The 19081-nt window shown below is 40.8% G+C and overlaps 1 protein-coding gene across 2 annotated transcripts in view; it reads right to left on the minus strand.

Moving 5' to 3' along the window:
- The window catches only part of LOC120311663 (transmembrane protein 68-like), an 80970-nt gene that overhangs the window by 51740 nt on the left and 10149 nt on the right, over positions 1 to 19081 (minus strand). Inside the window, exons 3-6 of one of the 2 annotated variants that reach the window (XM_039351404.1) lie at positions 18731 to 18924; positions 15349 to 15409; positions 14635 to 14774; positions 14164 to 14212 (exon numbers count right to left, since the gene is read on the minus strand). In XM_039351404.1, the coding sequence (XP_039207338.1) occupies positions 14164 to 14212; positions 14635 to 14774; positions 15349 to 15409; positions 18731 to 18924 (444 nt within the window). Of the gene's footprint in view, positions 1 to 13791; positions 14213 to 14634; positions 14775 to 15348; positions 15410 to 18730; positions 18925 to 19081 lie in introns of those variants that run through there. The other variant, XM_039351405.1, reaches the window with a different exon arrangement.

Genomic DNA, 19081 nt, shown 5'->3' on the forward strand with positions numbered 1-19081 from the left:
TACAGAAAGAATATTTTGAAATTTACAGTGATCATGGTCTTGAAGCTAATCTGCCAATGAAGATTAATGTTCTCAAACACTAATCTGTTTTAGTATTTGTTTCTATTAATTGAAGCTAACTTGCCAATTGAAGATTAGCTGAATTCCAGAAACAACTCTAAAATCAACTCTTTCCTGTATATTGGAGGGGGGGGGGATGCAAACAAATAAAGATCTCACAAAGCTGGAAAAAAATCATCTTTTTTAAAAAATGGATTAAAGATTAACTCATTCAGCAAATAGTAAACTTGAAGTGCTGAAGGGTTTTCAATCCTAAAGAAACAGTAAACAGTAAAATTTCAAAATGATTAAAAAGAAAAGGTTTCATCAAACCTTGAACCCCTTAAAGCAAGGGTCTTCAAACTTGGCCCTTTTATGACTTGTAGATTTCAACTCCTAGAATTCCCCAGCCAGGAGTTAATTCCCAAGTCATAAAAGGGCCATGTTTGAAGACGCCTGCAGTACAGCTCAAATCTGTCAGAAATCCTTACCACACCCCCGGCTCTAAGAAGACACAAGTTGAGTTCAGAGGTGGATGGATTTAATCAAGAAACTTCTGGCATGTGTTTAGTTAGGTAAACAACAAACAAAGTCAGCGCTGGGAGCAATCGCCTCCCAGCGCCTTACATATACATTTCCCAACCGGGCCTCACCCCCCCCACCTAACCAGCATCTGGTATGTGCAGTAATAAGAGCAGCCAGGCAAAACGCGCTGCAGTCTCCTAGCTCTGTGAGCGTCCCTGCATCAAATGGCTGTGCATCGGACCACACTGCTGGCTTTTGGCTCCTGCTGCTTCCCCGTGCCAAACAGTTGCTCAGTGGCCTAGAAACAGAGCCACTCAGCTGCCCGGTGGGACAACCACAGAGCCGATGACCAAATTGGCACACTCCACCCGTCGACAGGCCAGGTAGAAAGGGAAGGTCTGTCGGTGCAGGCCGCTGGTCTCCTCCGCTGCCCCCATGCCGTTCTCAGCCCCTCCCGTTAGTGTTGAGCCAGAAGTGGCTTGATAGGCAGCTCCCTCTACCAGGGCTCCACCTGAAAGGCAAAGAGAAATGTGGTTAAGCCAAACCCCCCTTCAGCTTATGAGGGCACCAGTGATGGAAATGCCGCAATAACTGGGGGGTGTTTATGTCTGCTTCCCTCACCCAGGAGGGCTCCATCACCGGGTATTCCTTCCACTGCACCAAGTACTGTAAATGATCTTGGTGGATACGGGACTCAAGCACCTCATAATGGTCCTCTACGACAAGACCTGGTGGCTGTTTTATGTGTCTAAAGGAGGAGCCTTCCACCAGTTTCAATAGGCTGCTATGGAAGACCAGGTGCACCTTGCCTAGGAGATAGGGTAGTACCACGACCGGGTTAATGACATACGTCTTCTGGAACGGGCCTGTGAATTTAGGCCCTAACTTCTTACAAGGTATTTTTAGATGCAGGTACTTGGTTGACAGGTACACCATATCCCCCACCCGAAAGAGTTTTTGTGGTGCCTGTTTCTTATCAGCCTGCACCTTTGAGGCCTCTTCTACTTTTAGCAGGGCTCTTTTTACAGTATCCCAGACCTCCCATATGCGGATCATCCTATCCTGGGGTTGACAGGGGGAGAGGTCCCCTTGAGGGCATTCGGGAATCAGGACAAATTCCACCCCATGTACCACCCAAAAGGGGGTGAAGCTGGTACTGCTGTGGACTGCATTATTATATGCCACTTTGGCAAATGGTAGTAGATCAACTCAGTCTGTATGTTGGTAGGAGACATAGCACCTCATATACCATTCTACCAGTGTGTTGGCCCGTTCAGCTGCCCCGTTGGTACTGGAATGGAAAGCCGAGCTGAATCCTTGGGATGATCCAATGGAGCGGATGAACTCTCACCAGAAGCGAGCAGTGAACTGCACACCGATCAGATATGACCCGTCGGGGCACCCTGTGCAGACGATAGACCTGTGTTATGAACAGGTTGGCCAGCTTTCATGCAGATGGCAACTCCTTCCACGGGATAAAATGGGCCTGCTTCGAAAAGAGATCAATGACTGTCCATATAACCGTACATCCATGGCTTTCTGGCAGCTCCATGATGAAGTCAATGGCTATATCTTCCAATGACTGGGTTGGGTCCGCTACCCGTTGCAACAACTCAGGTGGCCTCCCTGTATGGGGCTTTGTGGTGGCACACATGGGGCAGCCTATACGTATGCCTCTATGTCCACCTTTATCCCCGGCCACCAAAACTAGCATCTTGCCAGATGCAGGGTTTTGAGGAACCCAAAATGACCAGCCTGTTTTACATCATGGCACTTCTGGAGCACCTTAGACCTTGTTGCCTGTGTGATGTAGAGTTTGTCCCCCTTCCATGCCAACCCCTCCCTCTTAGTCAGCAGGGCCAGATGCTGTCAAACCACTGCAGGCTCAACACTCATGGGGGAGGGGCTGAGAATGCTGTGTGGGAGGTGGAGACCAGTAGCCTGCACCGACAGACCTTCCCTTTCTACCTGGCTTGTTGATGGGCAGAGTGTGGCAGCGTGGTTGGCTCCATGGTCGTCCCACCAGGCAGCTGAGTGGCTCTGTTTCTAGGCTGCCGATCATCTGTTTGGTGTGCGGAAGCAGCAGGGAGCTGAAAGCCAGCAGCGTGGCCCGACACACAGCCGTTCGATGCAGGGATGCTCACGGAGCTGGGAGACTGCAGTGCGTCCTGCCTGGCTGCTCTTATTACCGCACATACCGTATGCTGGTTAGGTGGGTGGAGGTGGGACCCGGTCGGGAAATGTATATGTAAGGTGCTGGGAGGTGATTGCTCCCAGGGCTGACTTTGTTGTTTACTAACTAAATGCATGCCAGAAGTTCCTTGATTAAATCCTGTGAACTCATCGACTCATGTCTTCTTAGAGCCAGGTATGTGGTGAGGATTTCTGACAGAAAGTCAGTGCTGCATTTTTTCTTTCTTTTCTCTTTGTATCCCTACCCATTACCCTTGGTAGGCTGACAGCATTCTGTTCAGGTGCTGGGGGAATGGCTGAGGGTACACAGGAGATGGGGCCTGTAGGTGAAGGGGCAGAAGCAGCCGAGGCTGGGGTGACAGCACCAGCTCCGAAGGATGACGCCCAGCCACTAATATGGCCCAACGTGCTTGAGGCCTGACCAGCAGATCAGGTAAGTGACGTATGAGCGGTTCTGGAGTCGGCCCTGGAGCCGCAGGAGAATAGTGGCATAGTTCAGCTGCTACCAGCCCGGCAACCAGCCAACCACACACACCAGGAGCTTTAGGCCAACCTTGGTCAGATTGGAGAGAGAGAGACGCCTAACAGACGATGAGGGGGACTGGAGCTACTCCACGGTGCCAGGGCAGACCACAATGGACATTTTGCAGGAGCAATTTGGAGAGGCAGGTTTCTAGGATCCCCCCTCATGGCCATGTTGGGAGATGGGCCCTGAGATGACATCATGGTCATGAACAGGACCACCACCAACCCAGCCAGGGCAGACTCGGTTTCGGATGGCCAGTCCGAAACTGAAATTGGATGCCAACCATGGTTTTGACATGCTGCAGGTGAGAGGCCCCACCCAGAGTGTGCTCTTGTCCATACCAGTGGGATGCCCACAGGCTGCGTGGAGAAGCAGGGTGCTGTCGGACCCAACTAGGGTCTCCACCAGGCATCCAGTTCCAGTGGCTGGGACTTCAACCCGTAGGGCTGTAGGCACCAGGAACAACACACTCTGCCTGTTTCTGATGCCATGCACAGTCCAGGATGGTCCATGGGCCTTTGGCCCCAGGGGATGGTCTGGGTCCCCCACCACTACAGACAACATTTGACGGGAATCCAGACTATTTGGCATTATTCCTCAGCCAGGTCATCAGCCACCTGGACCAATACGCCCACCTTTACCCATCCCAGTGGGCTATGGTGGGGGCAGTTACAGAGGTATTGCAGGGCAAAGCTGCAGAGTGGGTGGCAAATCTGCATAGCAACCATGCAAGGGAGCTAGCAGACATTGGGTTGGTTCTGGAGGCTCTGTTCTATCCCAGCCTATAGCCATCCTTGTTAAAGGCACAAGGACCAAACCCCTGTTGATAAAATAGGCTGGAGACTTTAAAACAAAACAAACCCCTTTTAATATGGGTGACAAACCTGCCAAATAGTCCAAAATACAAACAGCAAAACTCAATCCAAATTGAAGAAATAGTCCACAGGAAACACAATGCAAACAGAAGAGTAGTCACAAGCAAGATGAACAGACCAGGATTCCAAGAAGTACTTTGCAAACGGTTGCCTTCAGCAACCAGTACCACCCACACCTCCTCTTTTTATATAGCAGTCCCAAGGTGTTTCCTCTCAGTGCCTTCTCCTTTTACTCTGGAGTTGCCGTATTGACTGCTGCTGATTTACTCTTGCTAATTAACGATGTGTACGAGCATCAATTAGCATGTCCATCAGGTATGAGTCCTCTGAGTCTGACTCATTCTCCTCACACAGCTGAGCTTCATCAGGAACACGACTGGAGGGCCCAGGCTCTGCATCAAACCATGAGTCCTGTAATTCATCAGAGCCTCCCTCTGCCCCTGATGGCCTTTCAAATGCCTCCTCCACCTCCTCCTCAGATTCTTCAGACTCAGCTGTTGGGAGCACAGGCTGGCACGGAATCACAACAGGCTCTGTGATCCCGATTTGAGGACGTCTCTCAGGTCCAACCTGCAGAGGGGGAGCTGTTGGCACTCAAGCAGCGAGGCTGGCCAGCAGCTGAATATGTATGCAGGCCACGAGCATGGCCGGAATGCCTCCTTGTCCACCAGTTCCGGGGGGGGTTGGATCGTGACCTATGCCAAATCTGCATATACCATGGTATCCCAAGCAGGTTGCAGGATTGGTTTCACATGGTGGTAGATCTGGATGCAGGGCTACAGGAATTCCAGTCCAAGGGGGATGGTCCATCAGGACCGTGCAGATCTATGGAGAAACCAAGGACCCCAGGGCCAGGGCCAGGGCCTTCTACAGGTATGCCTCATCCACTGCTTCAATGCTTTTTCTGCAACAAGCCGGGACATCGTGTTGCAGAGTGTCTAGTTCCTGTTCCTCAGGGAACCCGGGAACTCCCACGAGAGCCACACCCAAAAGGACCCCAGAGAAGTCGAGGGCTGCGTACCAGGCAGAGGGTTCCACCCCTCGAGGAAGGGGTCCGAAGGAAGAAGAGGCAACTGCTGCAACAAGATACCAGCTGGTCGCCTATGACAGCAAGGAAGAGGCAGTGGAGGACCCTATGGTAAGCGAGCCCATACGACCATTCGCCATCCCCATTGTGTTGACGGGTCCGCATACAGGTCACTATGAGGAGTATAGCACCCTGATCGATTAGGGCTGCACATTTTGCCTAATCAGTAGAGCTGTGGTGACGAAGGTGGGTATCAGAGTGAGGCAGTTAGCCAATCCAGTGCGGTTTGAGCAGGTGGATGGCTCCCTCTTGGGAGGGCTTTGGCCACCCTTATAACAGAATCGGTACAAATGGAGATAGGGGCCCATTGGAAGGTCCTTCACTTTATAGTGGTCCCTTCTATGACAGAGGCCGTCATCTTGGGGCTAGCATGGCTGGACAAGTGGGTATCTATGATTTGGTGGGAGGGGGATACCAGAAAATACATATAGGTGTTGGTCCTCAGCCACCTCCTTATGAGCATGCACAATTGGGCATAGAGAGTAATAAGGAGGATGTGGTAGGAGATCCCCCCTTTCTGTTGGTGTACACTGACCTCACTGAGGTATTCAGCGAGTGTGAGAGTGACGTGTTACCACCCCCCCATCGTCCAATTGATTGTGCAATCAATATTCTACTGGGTGCCAAACTCCCGAAGCCCCGGATGTATGCAATGATGGCCAAGGAAATGGCAGAATTATAGCAGTATATTGATAAGAACTTGGCACAAGGATTCATCCAGCCTGCACAGTCACAGGTCACTGCCCCAGTGCTCTTCAAGGAGAAGTATGGCACCCTGCGTCTGTACGTGGACTTCCGGGATATCAATGGAGTGTGCGTTGAGAACCTGTACTCCCTACTGCTTATGAAGGATTTATTGGCCCATTTGGCAAAGGATAGGGTGTACACGAAGCTTGACCTATGCGAGGCATATTACAGGGTCCAAATAAAATGAGGGGACGAGTGGAAGACGGCGTTCAATTGCCCGTTAAGACGTTACTAATTCCGGATGATGCCATTCGTGCTGCAGGGAGCCCCTGCAGTGGCCATGCAGCTGATCAATGAGGTGTTACATGAACATTTATATCGTGGGGCTCTCGTATGCCTGGACGACATCCTGATCTACTCCACTGATATGACAGAACATGTCCACCTAGTTAGACAGGTGTTGGGAAAACTACTGCAGGCGGACCTGTACGTGAAGTTGTCCAATTAACCTGAAGGCTCCTCATGCAATATCCTAAATACTTGTGTACCTAAGAATTATTCACCACCTCCTTTCTTCATTTCTAGAAAGATATGATCTTGATAATTTCAGTAGATAAGAATGTCTAAAATGACCAAATAATGTTCATAAAGTTTTGGCAACGATGAACTAGAATGCTTCTGAGAAGGCTGGACAAAGCTTATTTGGCCATTTATGCAATGTGCATAAATGGAGCAAGAGCAATTTCAATTACATCCCTGGATATTGCTTAGATCTGGAGATTAATTACTAGATATTTGCAACATGGCCAGCTCAGTTTCCTACTATCTTATGCATTGAAAGTATTTACAGATAGTCCTTGAGTTACAACAATTCGTTGACTGCTTGTAATTTAGGTAACCTCTGAGGTACTGTTCCACCATTCCGTTAGCTTTTTTAGTGGCTCCATTAGTATTTGGATGAAAAGCAGATGAAAGCTCACACTCATAGTAATAAACACATAACCGACTCCAATGTGTAAAATAACTCCATCTGCTGAAACATACATTTTCTCTATAAAATATCCTTCTAAAGGGAAATGAGTTTTGTATTGATAATTTTGTGTAGGGCAGGAAAAAGAAGTGGAAGGTGGATTTGAAGAATCTGCTGCTGTGTTATTTTGCATATTTTATATTGAATTTATTACATAATTCTAATAAAATTGCAACCTTAGACAATATTATGGGCATTAAATCTAGTAGATTCATTTCTAAGTAGGCCTGTAGAGACAAAGTTATGAAATTAATTTTGTTGCTTCATTTTGAAGAGGCATTTAGGAGAACATTTCCTAAATGATCAGGTTCAATTGAAACTGTGATTTGCAACTCTCATAGTGGATGTGGAAATTTTATTCTTGCTTCTGATCTTAGTAAGACTATGGAGGTGGTGAAGTTGTAATTACACTTGTGATATCTATGTATTGTAATTACACTTGTGATATCTATGTATTTGTTAGTAATCAAGCCCAACTCAATGGCTGAGAACCAGCTTTAGGAGTGAGGAAAGCAAACTAACAAGACAACAAGAAAAACTGGTTAGAAGATCATTTCCGCTGAATTCTCTCAAGTTCTTCTTAGGCTAATGGTTTTTTGCTATGAGCACAAGAACTCCTGTCCCAGTCTCATATTTAACAGAATTTTGCCCATAGGATTGAGGGCATTTTCTCCATCCATGTGGAAGGAGTTGTATTTGCAAATGTTAGAAAGTAGAATGTAACAGACTTTGTAAGGGATTGGACTTTAAGTTTAGGCTGGATTCCTTTTTTTTCAGAATTTTTTTCTTAAACCCTTGTATTCACATGTATACATTATGAGCCCTGATTTTTTATTCTTATAAGCAAATGTGACTTAGATTGAGCTTGATTTTCTTACTAATATCATCAGAGCCAGACAGGAGTGGTGTTTGCTCTCATTTTATGTACTAGCAGCTTGCCCTGTCAGCATTGAGGACACACACAACATATCAACACACTTAACAATTGTTTCAACTGTGAGCATCTTAGACCAAGCTATGTCCAGAAATGCTAGAGAATGCCTAGAAGTTTGGCACTCAGACAGATTGGACATCAGCAGACATATAAAGATAAGCAACATCTACATACCATTCAAAAGAGGCTATCAAAAAGCCAAAAAGGAAACCAAAAGACCAAAACTCCTTCCCATCAGTAACTAAAATCCAGATTAGCAGAGATTAACACCAAGTTTAATGCTAGACCACCAATCAATAATTAAACAGTGACCCAATTAAGGAAATACCAACTCAGACAAATAAGCTAAGAGTAAACAACAGCCTAATCAAAGAACTACCAAATTCACTCCCATCAATGCTAACAGGGCAAGCTATTAATACATAAAATGAGAGCAAACACCATTCCCTTCTAGCACTGATGATGTTACCTATTTGATAATGAAATATCCACAAGAAAACACCCAAGCTCAGAGAACACCAAGGATTTCACAGGGCAACAAATATTCTCTTCTATTAATAGGGTAGGTTCCCTTGATTGTTGTAGGAAAACACTAGAGAATTCCTATTTGTTAAACACATATTCTTTGCCTTCTTTCTGAAATATACTATGATATCTTTAGATTTGTTTTTCTTCCCTATCAAACATAAACTATTAATTCTTATGAGGTACACCTCCTGCTAACTAAAATTGGGACATTATTCACTCTTGCTGCAGAGTTTACATGGAATTTCATTTGAAGACGTGTAGAATACAGGGCTGAGATCACTGAAAAAAGGGAAGCAACTGATGTATGTTATAATTTAAGAGGGCACAGACATCTTATCAATTGAAGCATGTATTGAATAATCATGAATTCTGTCATCTTTGTTTATGGTATGAAATGCAATTGGTTGAATTTTCTAACCATAATTGCTCTATTAGCTCTGTTACAGTTTATATAATATATAAACCTGGCTATTGCATTTCGTGTCTTAAATTGATGTTTAGATCATTTTTAACGTCATATGGTTTTGGATTTGTAAAACAGTCATACTCTTTTACAATAAAAACAGTAACATTATAAAAGAACCATAATAGCATATTAGAATCAGTTGGGTGCATTTGTGAAGGTGCTGAGCTAAAAAGCAGAGATTGTAAGATCATTTTAGGCATGAAAGCCATGAGGATGATTTTAGGTCAGTCACTTTTTTTCTGTCGCTCTCTGAGCCCATCTCTCAGGGGTAGTTGTTTTGGAGAAAATATGAGGCAGGCAAACAAAACACACCCTGCTTGAAATTGCCTATATTATTAGATGTTATATTAATAATACTTATGTTCTTAGTTAGGACTTCAATTATTACATTTCCACTTGTCTTAGACTGTGAATCTAACTGTAGATTAACCACGTACAATAATAAGAATTAGAAGAAGAAAAAATAAACATGACAAATAATTGGAGAAGATCACAAAGTATCAAGATATGAAAATCAAAGTTGAACAATAATGGCCTTAACTGGCTGTGGTCTCCCACTGAGGGCCATAACAAAAAAATCTTGTGCCAAGGCTTGAAATAGAATTCTAATTTCAGGACTTAAAATCACGTCTGATTTTATACTCCTGCTGCCTTTGCTGTTGCCATAGAATTACCAGTTTCATTGGGACTGCTAACTGTATAGCAGAACTTTGCAGTCTTCGCCTATTTCCTGAATATTTAGGCCAATTAACGCTGGAGAAAGCCAAATCAATAGTAAAAAAGAGAATCAGGGACACTGATCATCAAAATGACATTGCCCCTGAATACTATTGCCAAATAGAAGACAATCAAATGCCTTCTACTGCAGGGTATCTTACCTAAGCAACTACAGATGGGCATTTTCCAGAGCCCACTATGATGCCTCTACTCATGGGAAGATTTATTGGAACTCATCTGCAAAGAGTTTGCCCTTGTGGATGTAGGGAAATAGAAATTCTCATTCACGTTCTCATATGGTGTCCTTTCTATGATGCCTCAAGATTTGCTCTGATCACCTCAATCATTTTGAAATATGAGAGCCACACAGATAAATTTTATGTCTATTTTATTTTTTATTTTTAAGGAATGCTAACCTTACATACCAGGAGGACAAATATCTTCATCAAGTTACATAACTGTGCAAATCTATTAATTTGATATATTGCTTTATTGCCTACTGGTTTTTCTCTCCCTCCCTCCCTTCCTTACTTCTTTCCTTATTTGTTTGTTTGTTTCTTTGTTTGGCTGCCCATTTACCATAGAGTAACTCTGGGTGGCTTACAGTTACATCTAAGCTAACAGATAAAAAGTTAAAAGGAAACATTAAAATCAAAGATACATGGGGTAGAGTGGAGGAAAGGTGGGATATGTTATTAATCAACCACTTCCATTGCGCTGTTTCCCCACTGGGGTCCCGAGCCAACTGGCAAAGCGACATCTTTAAGGCCCTTAGAAAATGGTAGGAGGGTTGTAGCCAACCTCAAATGGGGGGGGGGCAAGATGTTCCAGAAGGGAGGAGCAACTGCAGAGAAATCCCTCCTCCTGGACCCCGCCAGCTGGAATAATCAAGCAGATGGGACCCGCAGCACACCTCCTCTGACAGCATGAGTGGTACAGTCCAATCCCAGTGGGGTGAGATGGTTCTTCAAGTAACTTGGACCATGCCATGAAGGGCTTTACAAGTGATCATCAACACCATGAATTGCACCTGGATGCAGACTTGTAACCAATGCAGCTCTCGGAGCGGTGTTACAAGGGTTAGTCTTGGGGCCCCCAAAACTACCCATGCTGCTGCACTCTGGACCAGTTGTAGCTTCCAAATAACAAATCGTTATTTCAAACTATTTCTGTTTTTATTGTACTCTTTTTAGTGCAAAAGCTGGTCAAAGGCCATAATAAAAATATTTTATTTTGATACTGATAAAATTATGATTTCCTAGGTTCTTGGGAAGAACTTGATGTTATAAAGGTCAACACAAGCTGAAGAACTGGCAGCCATAATTCCACATTTTTGGATAAATAATAAAATTATCCCAATGAGACACGAACATGAGGTGATTATGGGATTCATTTGCTCTGACAAATGTGAGAGTTATGCTAGATGTTCAATCATCCTGGACCAGTCTCTGCAAAGAAAACAGATGAGGACTGTCTCTCCAATAAACTATATGGTAAGACATAATTTACAGAAACCTATTTAGCATCCCTTGTTATATAAGCATTATTGCTCATATTCATACATCATCTTCAGACAGAATTGTTAATCATAATTTGTTGGCTAAGACATAGTTGTATGATTCATATACAATACTGACCCCTAGTGGATATGTGTGGATATTACAGTTTCTGAAAACAAACCATATTACACTTTAGTGTGAGTATGAATAGGAGCCCTTTGCACAACCCTCCCTCCCCAAAGTCCTTCCTTTGTTGAGGGAAGGGAACAGAATAATAAATATAAGTCATATAAATAAAAAACTCTTTTGAGATCATCTATAAATTTTAAAGTGTAAAGAGTTCCTGGGAGAAAAAATGTTTAAAAAATATTCTTCTAAATAAATCTTGCGTTGATCAGGTAATCTTTTAACTTACTTTCCGTCAAATGATCCATCAAATTAGAATAGCCTTATTCAGGTTGGTGCATTCAAAATGTTAGCAATGACAACTGGACATATTGACTAGAATTCCTAAGATTTGAAACAGACCATATCCAATGAGAAGCAAAGTGAGGAAAGCTGAGTTAAAACAATGTCCTGACTCAGTGTGAAATTATAGTCTCCGAAGTCTGCTAGAGTCCAAGCTTTCATGAGTATATTTGTGAAAGAGTCTGTGAGTTTGTGAAAGAGTCTTGGAGCGTTTAACAGAATTCAGCAAAACATGACTACATAAGTTATAATAACAGTTGAATTACTTTTCTTCAGCACACATTTTATTATACACACACACACACACACACACACATACACAAACACACATAGACTAGCCTATAACCAGAATTGCAGGATGATTTACAAGCACTCAGGCCAACTAAATCACCATAAAAAACCTACAAAAACACATTTCATATGAGCCATTAAAATTTCAGAAAATATTTGGAGATAGAAAAAAAATTGGAAACACTGGTGATACAAATTAATCTAAAGCATAGAGAAAGGAATAAAATAGGCAGAGATGAAAAGTATAAAGCAAGTAATGCAGTTTAAAATGCATGCAAAAGGGATTTAAATATAGCACTTTCCAACATAGCAGCATCCCATTTATTACTTTATACTTAAAACAGCTTTTAAAATGAAGTTAGTTGGGCATTAAATCAACTAACTGAATAGCAAGGAATACCAATAGATATCTCAAAGCACAACATTGGCTATTTCTGATCTAGACAGTGAATTTCATCCTAAAATACCTGAAATTGGCCAACAACTGTTCATCTGAATATCCTATATAGGAAAGAAAGAAGTGATTCCTACAATATCATGCATTAGTTATAGTCTTTATTCATTCAATCATTCATTCATTCATTCAGTTTGCATAACAACCCATGAATAAAATAGCGAAATTAGTAAAAAATATATATATACAATTATCGCTCTACGTTAAACAGGTAATTAAAATACCCACCAAGAAACAAAAAGCAAGCAAGTGTAAGTTATCAGTATACCCATTTGGCAAGCTATAAACCATAACCAGATCCCCAAATCCTTCGACACAACCATGTTTTTAGTGCAGTGTTTCCTAAAGTGTGAGATATGGAGGTATAGATAGAGGCCAGAGGAGGGTTAAAGAAATTTTAGTAACATGGTTATAATAAGTCCATGATTCCCAAGGTTTTGTATTGTTTTCATTATGTCTATTTTACTGTTTTGATTTTTAAAGATGGGTCCATTAAGATTGCACTAAAAGATTTAGTAACTTTTGCTTTAAAGACTTTCAAAAAACAAGCAGCACCAGTCTGGGGAAAAGGATGTTCCAAAGGGCATAGGCTGTGAGAGAAAAGGCCTGTCCAATACATGGGATCCATAGTACATCCTTTTTGCCAGACCTGATGAGATGGATAGATATAATCAGGGATATGCAGCCCTTCAAATTATCCAGACTTATGACATAAGGACCTTTGTAGGCTATTACTAGCATCCTCAATTGACCCTGAAAGCAAACTGGTAACCAACACAGCTCACAGGAGAGAGGTGTAATGTGTGGAGGAGCTGTAATTCAGGAGGAGAATACCTGCATTTTGCACGTGTTGAAGCTACAGATGCTCTTCAAGGATAGCTCATTTAGAATATGTGATTAACTGTGATGTTATTGTTTATACAAGTAGTCCTCGAATTTAGACCATTCATTCAGCAGCTGTTTGAAGTAAGAGTGGCACTGAGCAAATGAAACTTAGGCTCAGTCCCTGAAGTAACAGACATTGCATCACTTCCATGGTCACATGAGCAAAATTTTGGTGCTTGACAGCCTGTATTTTTTTTTTATTTTGTTGTTCTGATTTTAATGCCATGCTAGTTGCCTAAAGTATGGCTTCAGGGCCAAATCTGAGTTTCTAATGTGTTCCTATATGGCCCACAAGCAGGCAGTAGGTAGACAGAAGATGCCATTTTCACCCTATCCTGCTAAGTCTCTCTCTTTCTCCTCCTTAATGAATTAATCATTAAATATGAAGTAGCTGCAAGAGTTTTAATGTTTCTTCATTATAGGCTATAGTTGAATCTGATCAAATCAAATTCTGAATCAGTTTAAAATATGAATAGAATCTTACATATGAATTTTGAATTAAATCTTGTATGAATTTACACATCTCTGTACTATTAAAAAAAAGTAGCGCTCCACTGAATCTATTTTTTCAGGGATAAGAAGTTTTCTTTTCCAGTTTTAAGTAGAACAATATTTATTAAATGATTAAATACATGAAAAAGGTCGGTCATCACTAAAGATATTTATGTGAAGAAGTTCAGATCATCAAACCCATATCCCTTTTCTATATGTGAAATATACACAATAAATCTACAAATCTCAAATTACAAACAAGCAACAAATAGATATTCCACTTGGATATTTAATGTACATATATTAAAATTTAGGGACTGAAGTGAATTTTTTTTCTAAAAAATCTCAAATCACTAGACAATATATTTCTTGGTGGGGATGAATGGTGTCTACATTTTCACAATCAGAATGGCATTATTTCTCTGGGTGTTTCTCTAACCGTTCCAATAGAGCCTTTTGTACATTACCCGGTATTTCTTGGTGCTTATCTCTGAGATCTTTTATTGCACTTTTGGTCTGTAAAAAGAGTAAAGAATGGGAAAAAAAACTTTTATAATATCTTATTTTCTTCCTCTGGAAAATATGTAAACTACATTCATATTATACTTTTTAAAAGCCACTGTGAACAATGAAGTGCTGAACTGAACAATATCACATTTGTACCTGGATTTATACTTTAAATTATATTTGCCCTTATTTTTAAAAAAAGCATGATTCCACAAGCAATGAATATAAAGCCAGAGATAATTAAGTGTAAACATTATTAAACATAAAGTATTATATACTATGATATTTTGAATAGAAAGTTTAACAAGGTTCACTTATCTTTTCAGAGGTTTGGATGCCTGCGATCAAAAACTTTCTTTATCATGGACTCACAAATAATATCAATAACCACAAGTATTATAATAGAAGTTTCTGCAGTTCACTTAAATTACCTTTTCAGCTAATTCTTCAGCTGATATATTTGGATCATAAGGAATGGGATCTCCTATGTATGTGCAAAATTTCACAGGGAATCCACCATATATAGGAACAATTGGCCATCGTGTACGTTCATACAACCATTTGAATGGCCCTGTACGCAAATGAAAAATAAGTTCCAACAACAATAACATGGTTTGGGCTAAACAATATTCGAAGTGCCCTGATTGGAAAGAAACTAAATCCATGCAGTTATATCTTAATTATATAGAAATGCATGCCTGAGTCATTATGCAAAGCAAATGTCGAAGTCCTAATTCTATATAAAAGTAGCCATTTTATCTTGTTAATTTCCATCAGTATAAATATGCAACTAAAAATGCAACTAAATTATAGCTAATATAAAGCTGATTTGTTACACAACTATTGTACACCTGGAAAAAATTAAAGATAACACAACAAAAAGAATCACAGATAAAAAGAAAGAGAAGCAAAGACACAGGAAAACAAAATAATAAGATAAGCCAATTTGATTGAAGTCCAAGGCCAAAAAGAGATGGAGAAATAGATGGATATATGAAAACAAAAGAACATTTAGAACATTTTTAAATCTAAGATCAACAGTCAAAACACAATTAAATAGAAATCCAGTAGAAATCAGCATGATTTTCTTCCATAAAAAAATGCTTCAGCACAATGAGTAGACATGCAAGTTGAATTTTTCTTACATATTTTCCCGAGTGTTCTGTATCCTTCTCGTAGATTTTTTGTAAATATAGGAATGACAGGCTGAGAAAGATGGGAGAAAAGTAGCCAGAATTAAGGCAGCATTTCAATTGTAATTTATAGATCATGCATTAGCATTATACATTGAATAATTAGTACAATAAATATTATCTACATTCACATAGGAAATTATACCTTCTTCAAGGTTAGATACCTCACTTTTAAAACTGATTTCTAGTAAGACATATAATATCTAACTCATGAAAAAAAAAACCTAAATTTGAGGAATTAATTCAGCTACAACAATATTCAATGTATATGAATGGGCTCTTTCCACATTCATTTCTGGAAATTCCTAATATGATTATTCTAAGCTTTCACTTTAACTGTCTTCTAGTTTAGCATTCAATATAAATCTGAAATGCGGCAATTCATTAATACAGTTTATGAAAATAAGCCAATTCATAATTCAAGATTTGATATTGTCTTTTCAATAAACTAAAATTGCAGCTAACTATTTTTTAAAGATAAGGCTATCCTACTTTTTGTTGAAGTGGAACTGAAATCTGTTAATCTTATCACTAAGAGTTTTAGGATCATTAATGCAAGAATAAACTTATATATAAACTTACCTCATCAAAATTTAAATTTAAACACAGCCATCCTTTTGCTTAAAGTATGTGATGGCTATGAAAATTGAAAAAGTTTTTAAAATAATGCTGCAGCTATTTGATATGGACTTTCATTTTCACAAGATGAAAATTTGCCATATAAATTTTCTTAAATAAATAAATGAGATATTCATGTGGTAATAAATATATGCAATAGAATCACCATGCACTTTAACATTACAAGTCTGAAAACAGAATATTTCAGTTATTATAAAACATGAATTTTCCTAAAGACAATTTTTTGTAAATCTTATCGATTTTCAATGGGGAAAAAATTATCATCCTATGTGACTATTTTTCCATTTTTGTCTCCTGCCCAGGTGTGTTTTTGTCATTTGGACTTTTGTTTGTTTATTGTATTTGATTTTATTTGTTCCATTTTTATGGCTGCCCATCTCAGTCAATGAATCTGGTAGCTTACAGCTTATAAAATATATTACAACTAAAAATTTAAACAACATTTTAAAAAGATAAAAAGCATCCAGTTTAAGATACTTAAGAGCAAGGTGTTTAACCTGGTTAGCAATATAACCAGAAAACCAGGCCTTTAGCACATTCAGGACCTGAGGCTCAGGAACATAGCTAGATTTTTAAGGCCTTATGAAAGGCTAACAGGGTGGGGGCCATTCTGATCTCTGAAGAGATCAGTAAGGGCCATTGTTTGGCTGATGGGATCTACCTAGTTGGAGGGTAGAAACTCTTGAAAAAAGACAATTCTCAGGTACCCCAGTCCCAAGCTACGTAGGCTTTACAGGTAACTACAAGAACCCAGAATTGTACCCAGAAACATACTGATAACCAGTGCAGCTCACACAGGAGTGCTGTTACACATGTCATATATCTGGCACCATTTACTTCCTGCATAACCACATTCTGCGCCAGCTGGAGTTTGTGAAAGGTCTTCAAGGAAAGCCCCATGTAGAATGTGTTAAGGTAGTCTAACCTAGAGGTTACAAGGGTGTGTGAGTTGATGTGAGCAAGGCCTCTTGGTCCAGGTATGGCTGCAACTGGCACATCAGTCGGAAGTATGAAAAGGCTCTCCTACCCACTGCTGTTTGGGGCAGTGCAATCCCTTCCAGAACCAGAGATGGAAGAACCGTGACCCATGGGAGTTCAAATACCCACAGCCACTCCATCTTGCTAAGGTTGAGTCAAAGCTCATTTCACCATCCAGTCCCCAACAGCTTTCAGACACAGGGATAGGATATCCAGAGCATCAGTCAAGAGGCCTGGGGTAGAGATATAAAGCTGGGTGTCACGTGCATACTGATGATGTCTCACCACAAACCAATGAATCACCTCACCCAGCAGTCTCATGTAAAGATTGAACAGAGGGACAGAGAGAACAGAACCCTGATATACGCCACAAAGTAGGGGATGTGGGCTAGATCTCTCTCCCTCCATCAACTGACCATGGAAGGAGGAGAACCAGCACAATACAGTGCCACCCATTCCTGAGGCCAGCCCACAAGTATACCATGATCAATGGTATCAAGTGCCACTGAGACATCAAGAAAAGCCAGGATGGATGCATTACTTCTATCCACTCCCAGGAGAGGTCATCTATGACCATGATCAATGCCATCTCAGGTCCTGGACTGAACCACTACTGAAAGGGGCCTAGATAATCTGTTTATTTCAGAGTTTTCTGAAGTTGCCATGCAACCACTCTGTCTACCACTTTCCCTAGAAAGTGAAAGTTGGACATCACACAGAAACTGTCCAGGCTATTGGGTCAATCAATGGTTCTTTGAGGAGGGGGCGCACCAGAGCCTTTTTAAGAGCTGGTAGCACCACTCCCTCTCTCAAGGAGAACTTAATTATTGCCCAAACCCACTTAACACATCCCCTCCTGCAAGGCCTTAATCTTCTTCAGATTCAACAGGCTCAAACTCTTTATAGATTACCTTGCAAGACGTTGTCACCATCACATCTATAGATTTTCCTTTAAGGCTGGAGTCCAACATAGAGTGAAAATGACTGATTTGCATTCCATATGCAGTATATTCTTCATAGTGACCTTTTAGTAGACTTCGGCCCTTTTCTCTCCAAAAGAGACCAAGCACCCAGAATAGGACTGCTGGGTAACTATGAGCAGACGCAGTAAGAGCAGAGAAGTACTTATGTTTCGCCACCCATGTCACCATGTAGTAGTCCTTAATAATGGTTCTAGCTCATGTCTGCTTGTCTTCGCTCCTGTATTTTATCAGCAACATTCTAGATATCTCTTAGTCCCCTTAAGTTCTCTTTATTCCATCGTGTACTTCAGGAAGACTATCTCTAAAGAAATCCATATGGCTCTCCACCATAATGATGTTTTATACAACTCTAAAAACTTGGCTGTTTTCCTAGACCTTGGAACAGTTGTGCCTGCTAACCCAGTCCAGGTTGTTTTTGTTTCATTTAGTTTCTATTCTCTTTTGGAGCTCCATCATCTGTTTCTGCATATTTAATGTTCTTTTTAAAGTATAGGTTGCCCAGAATCACAACTATCCAGAAGACAAAAATTTTCATCCCACAATTCATCCAAGTTACCCATAGGTTTTTTTGGGGGGGGGGGAGGAGGGGGTTTGCAGGAAACATAGATCAATGACTGGAATGATGTAGATGATATGAAAGTGTGAATTAATGGTTGCTGGAATAGATTTCTGTCTAATCCAATGTCCATTGTAACATTCATTATGTTTTAAATGCATAGTAGAAAGCTACTCACCACTTTTGCATCTCTAGCCACATGAGCAAAGCCTGTGCGTCTACCCCATAAAAAATCATAATTTTCATCGCTAAAGAGTGCTTCTCGGGTTCCACCTGGTAAAACTCCCAATAAGTATCCCCTTTTCAGAATTTCAGTGCACTCTGTCCTTCCATTATGTGTAAGACCTTCCACATTATAAAACAGTTTTGTACCTGCACAAGGTACAAGCAAAAGCATATTTAGAATATATATAGTATTATACCTAGAAGAAATAATAATAATAATAATAATAATAATAATAATAATAATAATAATAATAATAATAATAATAATAATAATAATATAGAGACCCCCAGTGAGGCACTACCT

Source organism: Crotalus tigris, unplaced genomic scaffold (genome assembly GCF_016545835.1).
Source record: "Crotalus tigris isolate CLP2741 ecotype Arizona unplaced genomic scaffold, ASM1654583v1 scf7180000018371.15429387391:27106975, whole genome shotgun sequence".
Lineage (NCBI taxonomy): Eukaryota > Metazoa > Chordata > Lepidosauria > Squamata > Viperidae > Crotalus > Crotalus tigris.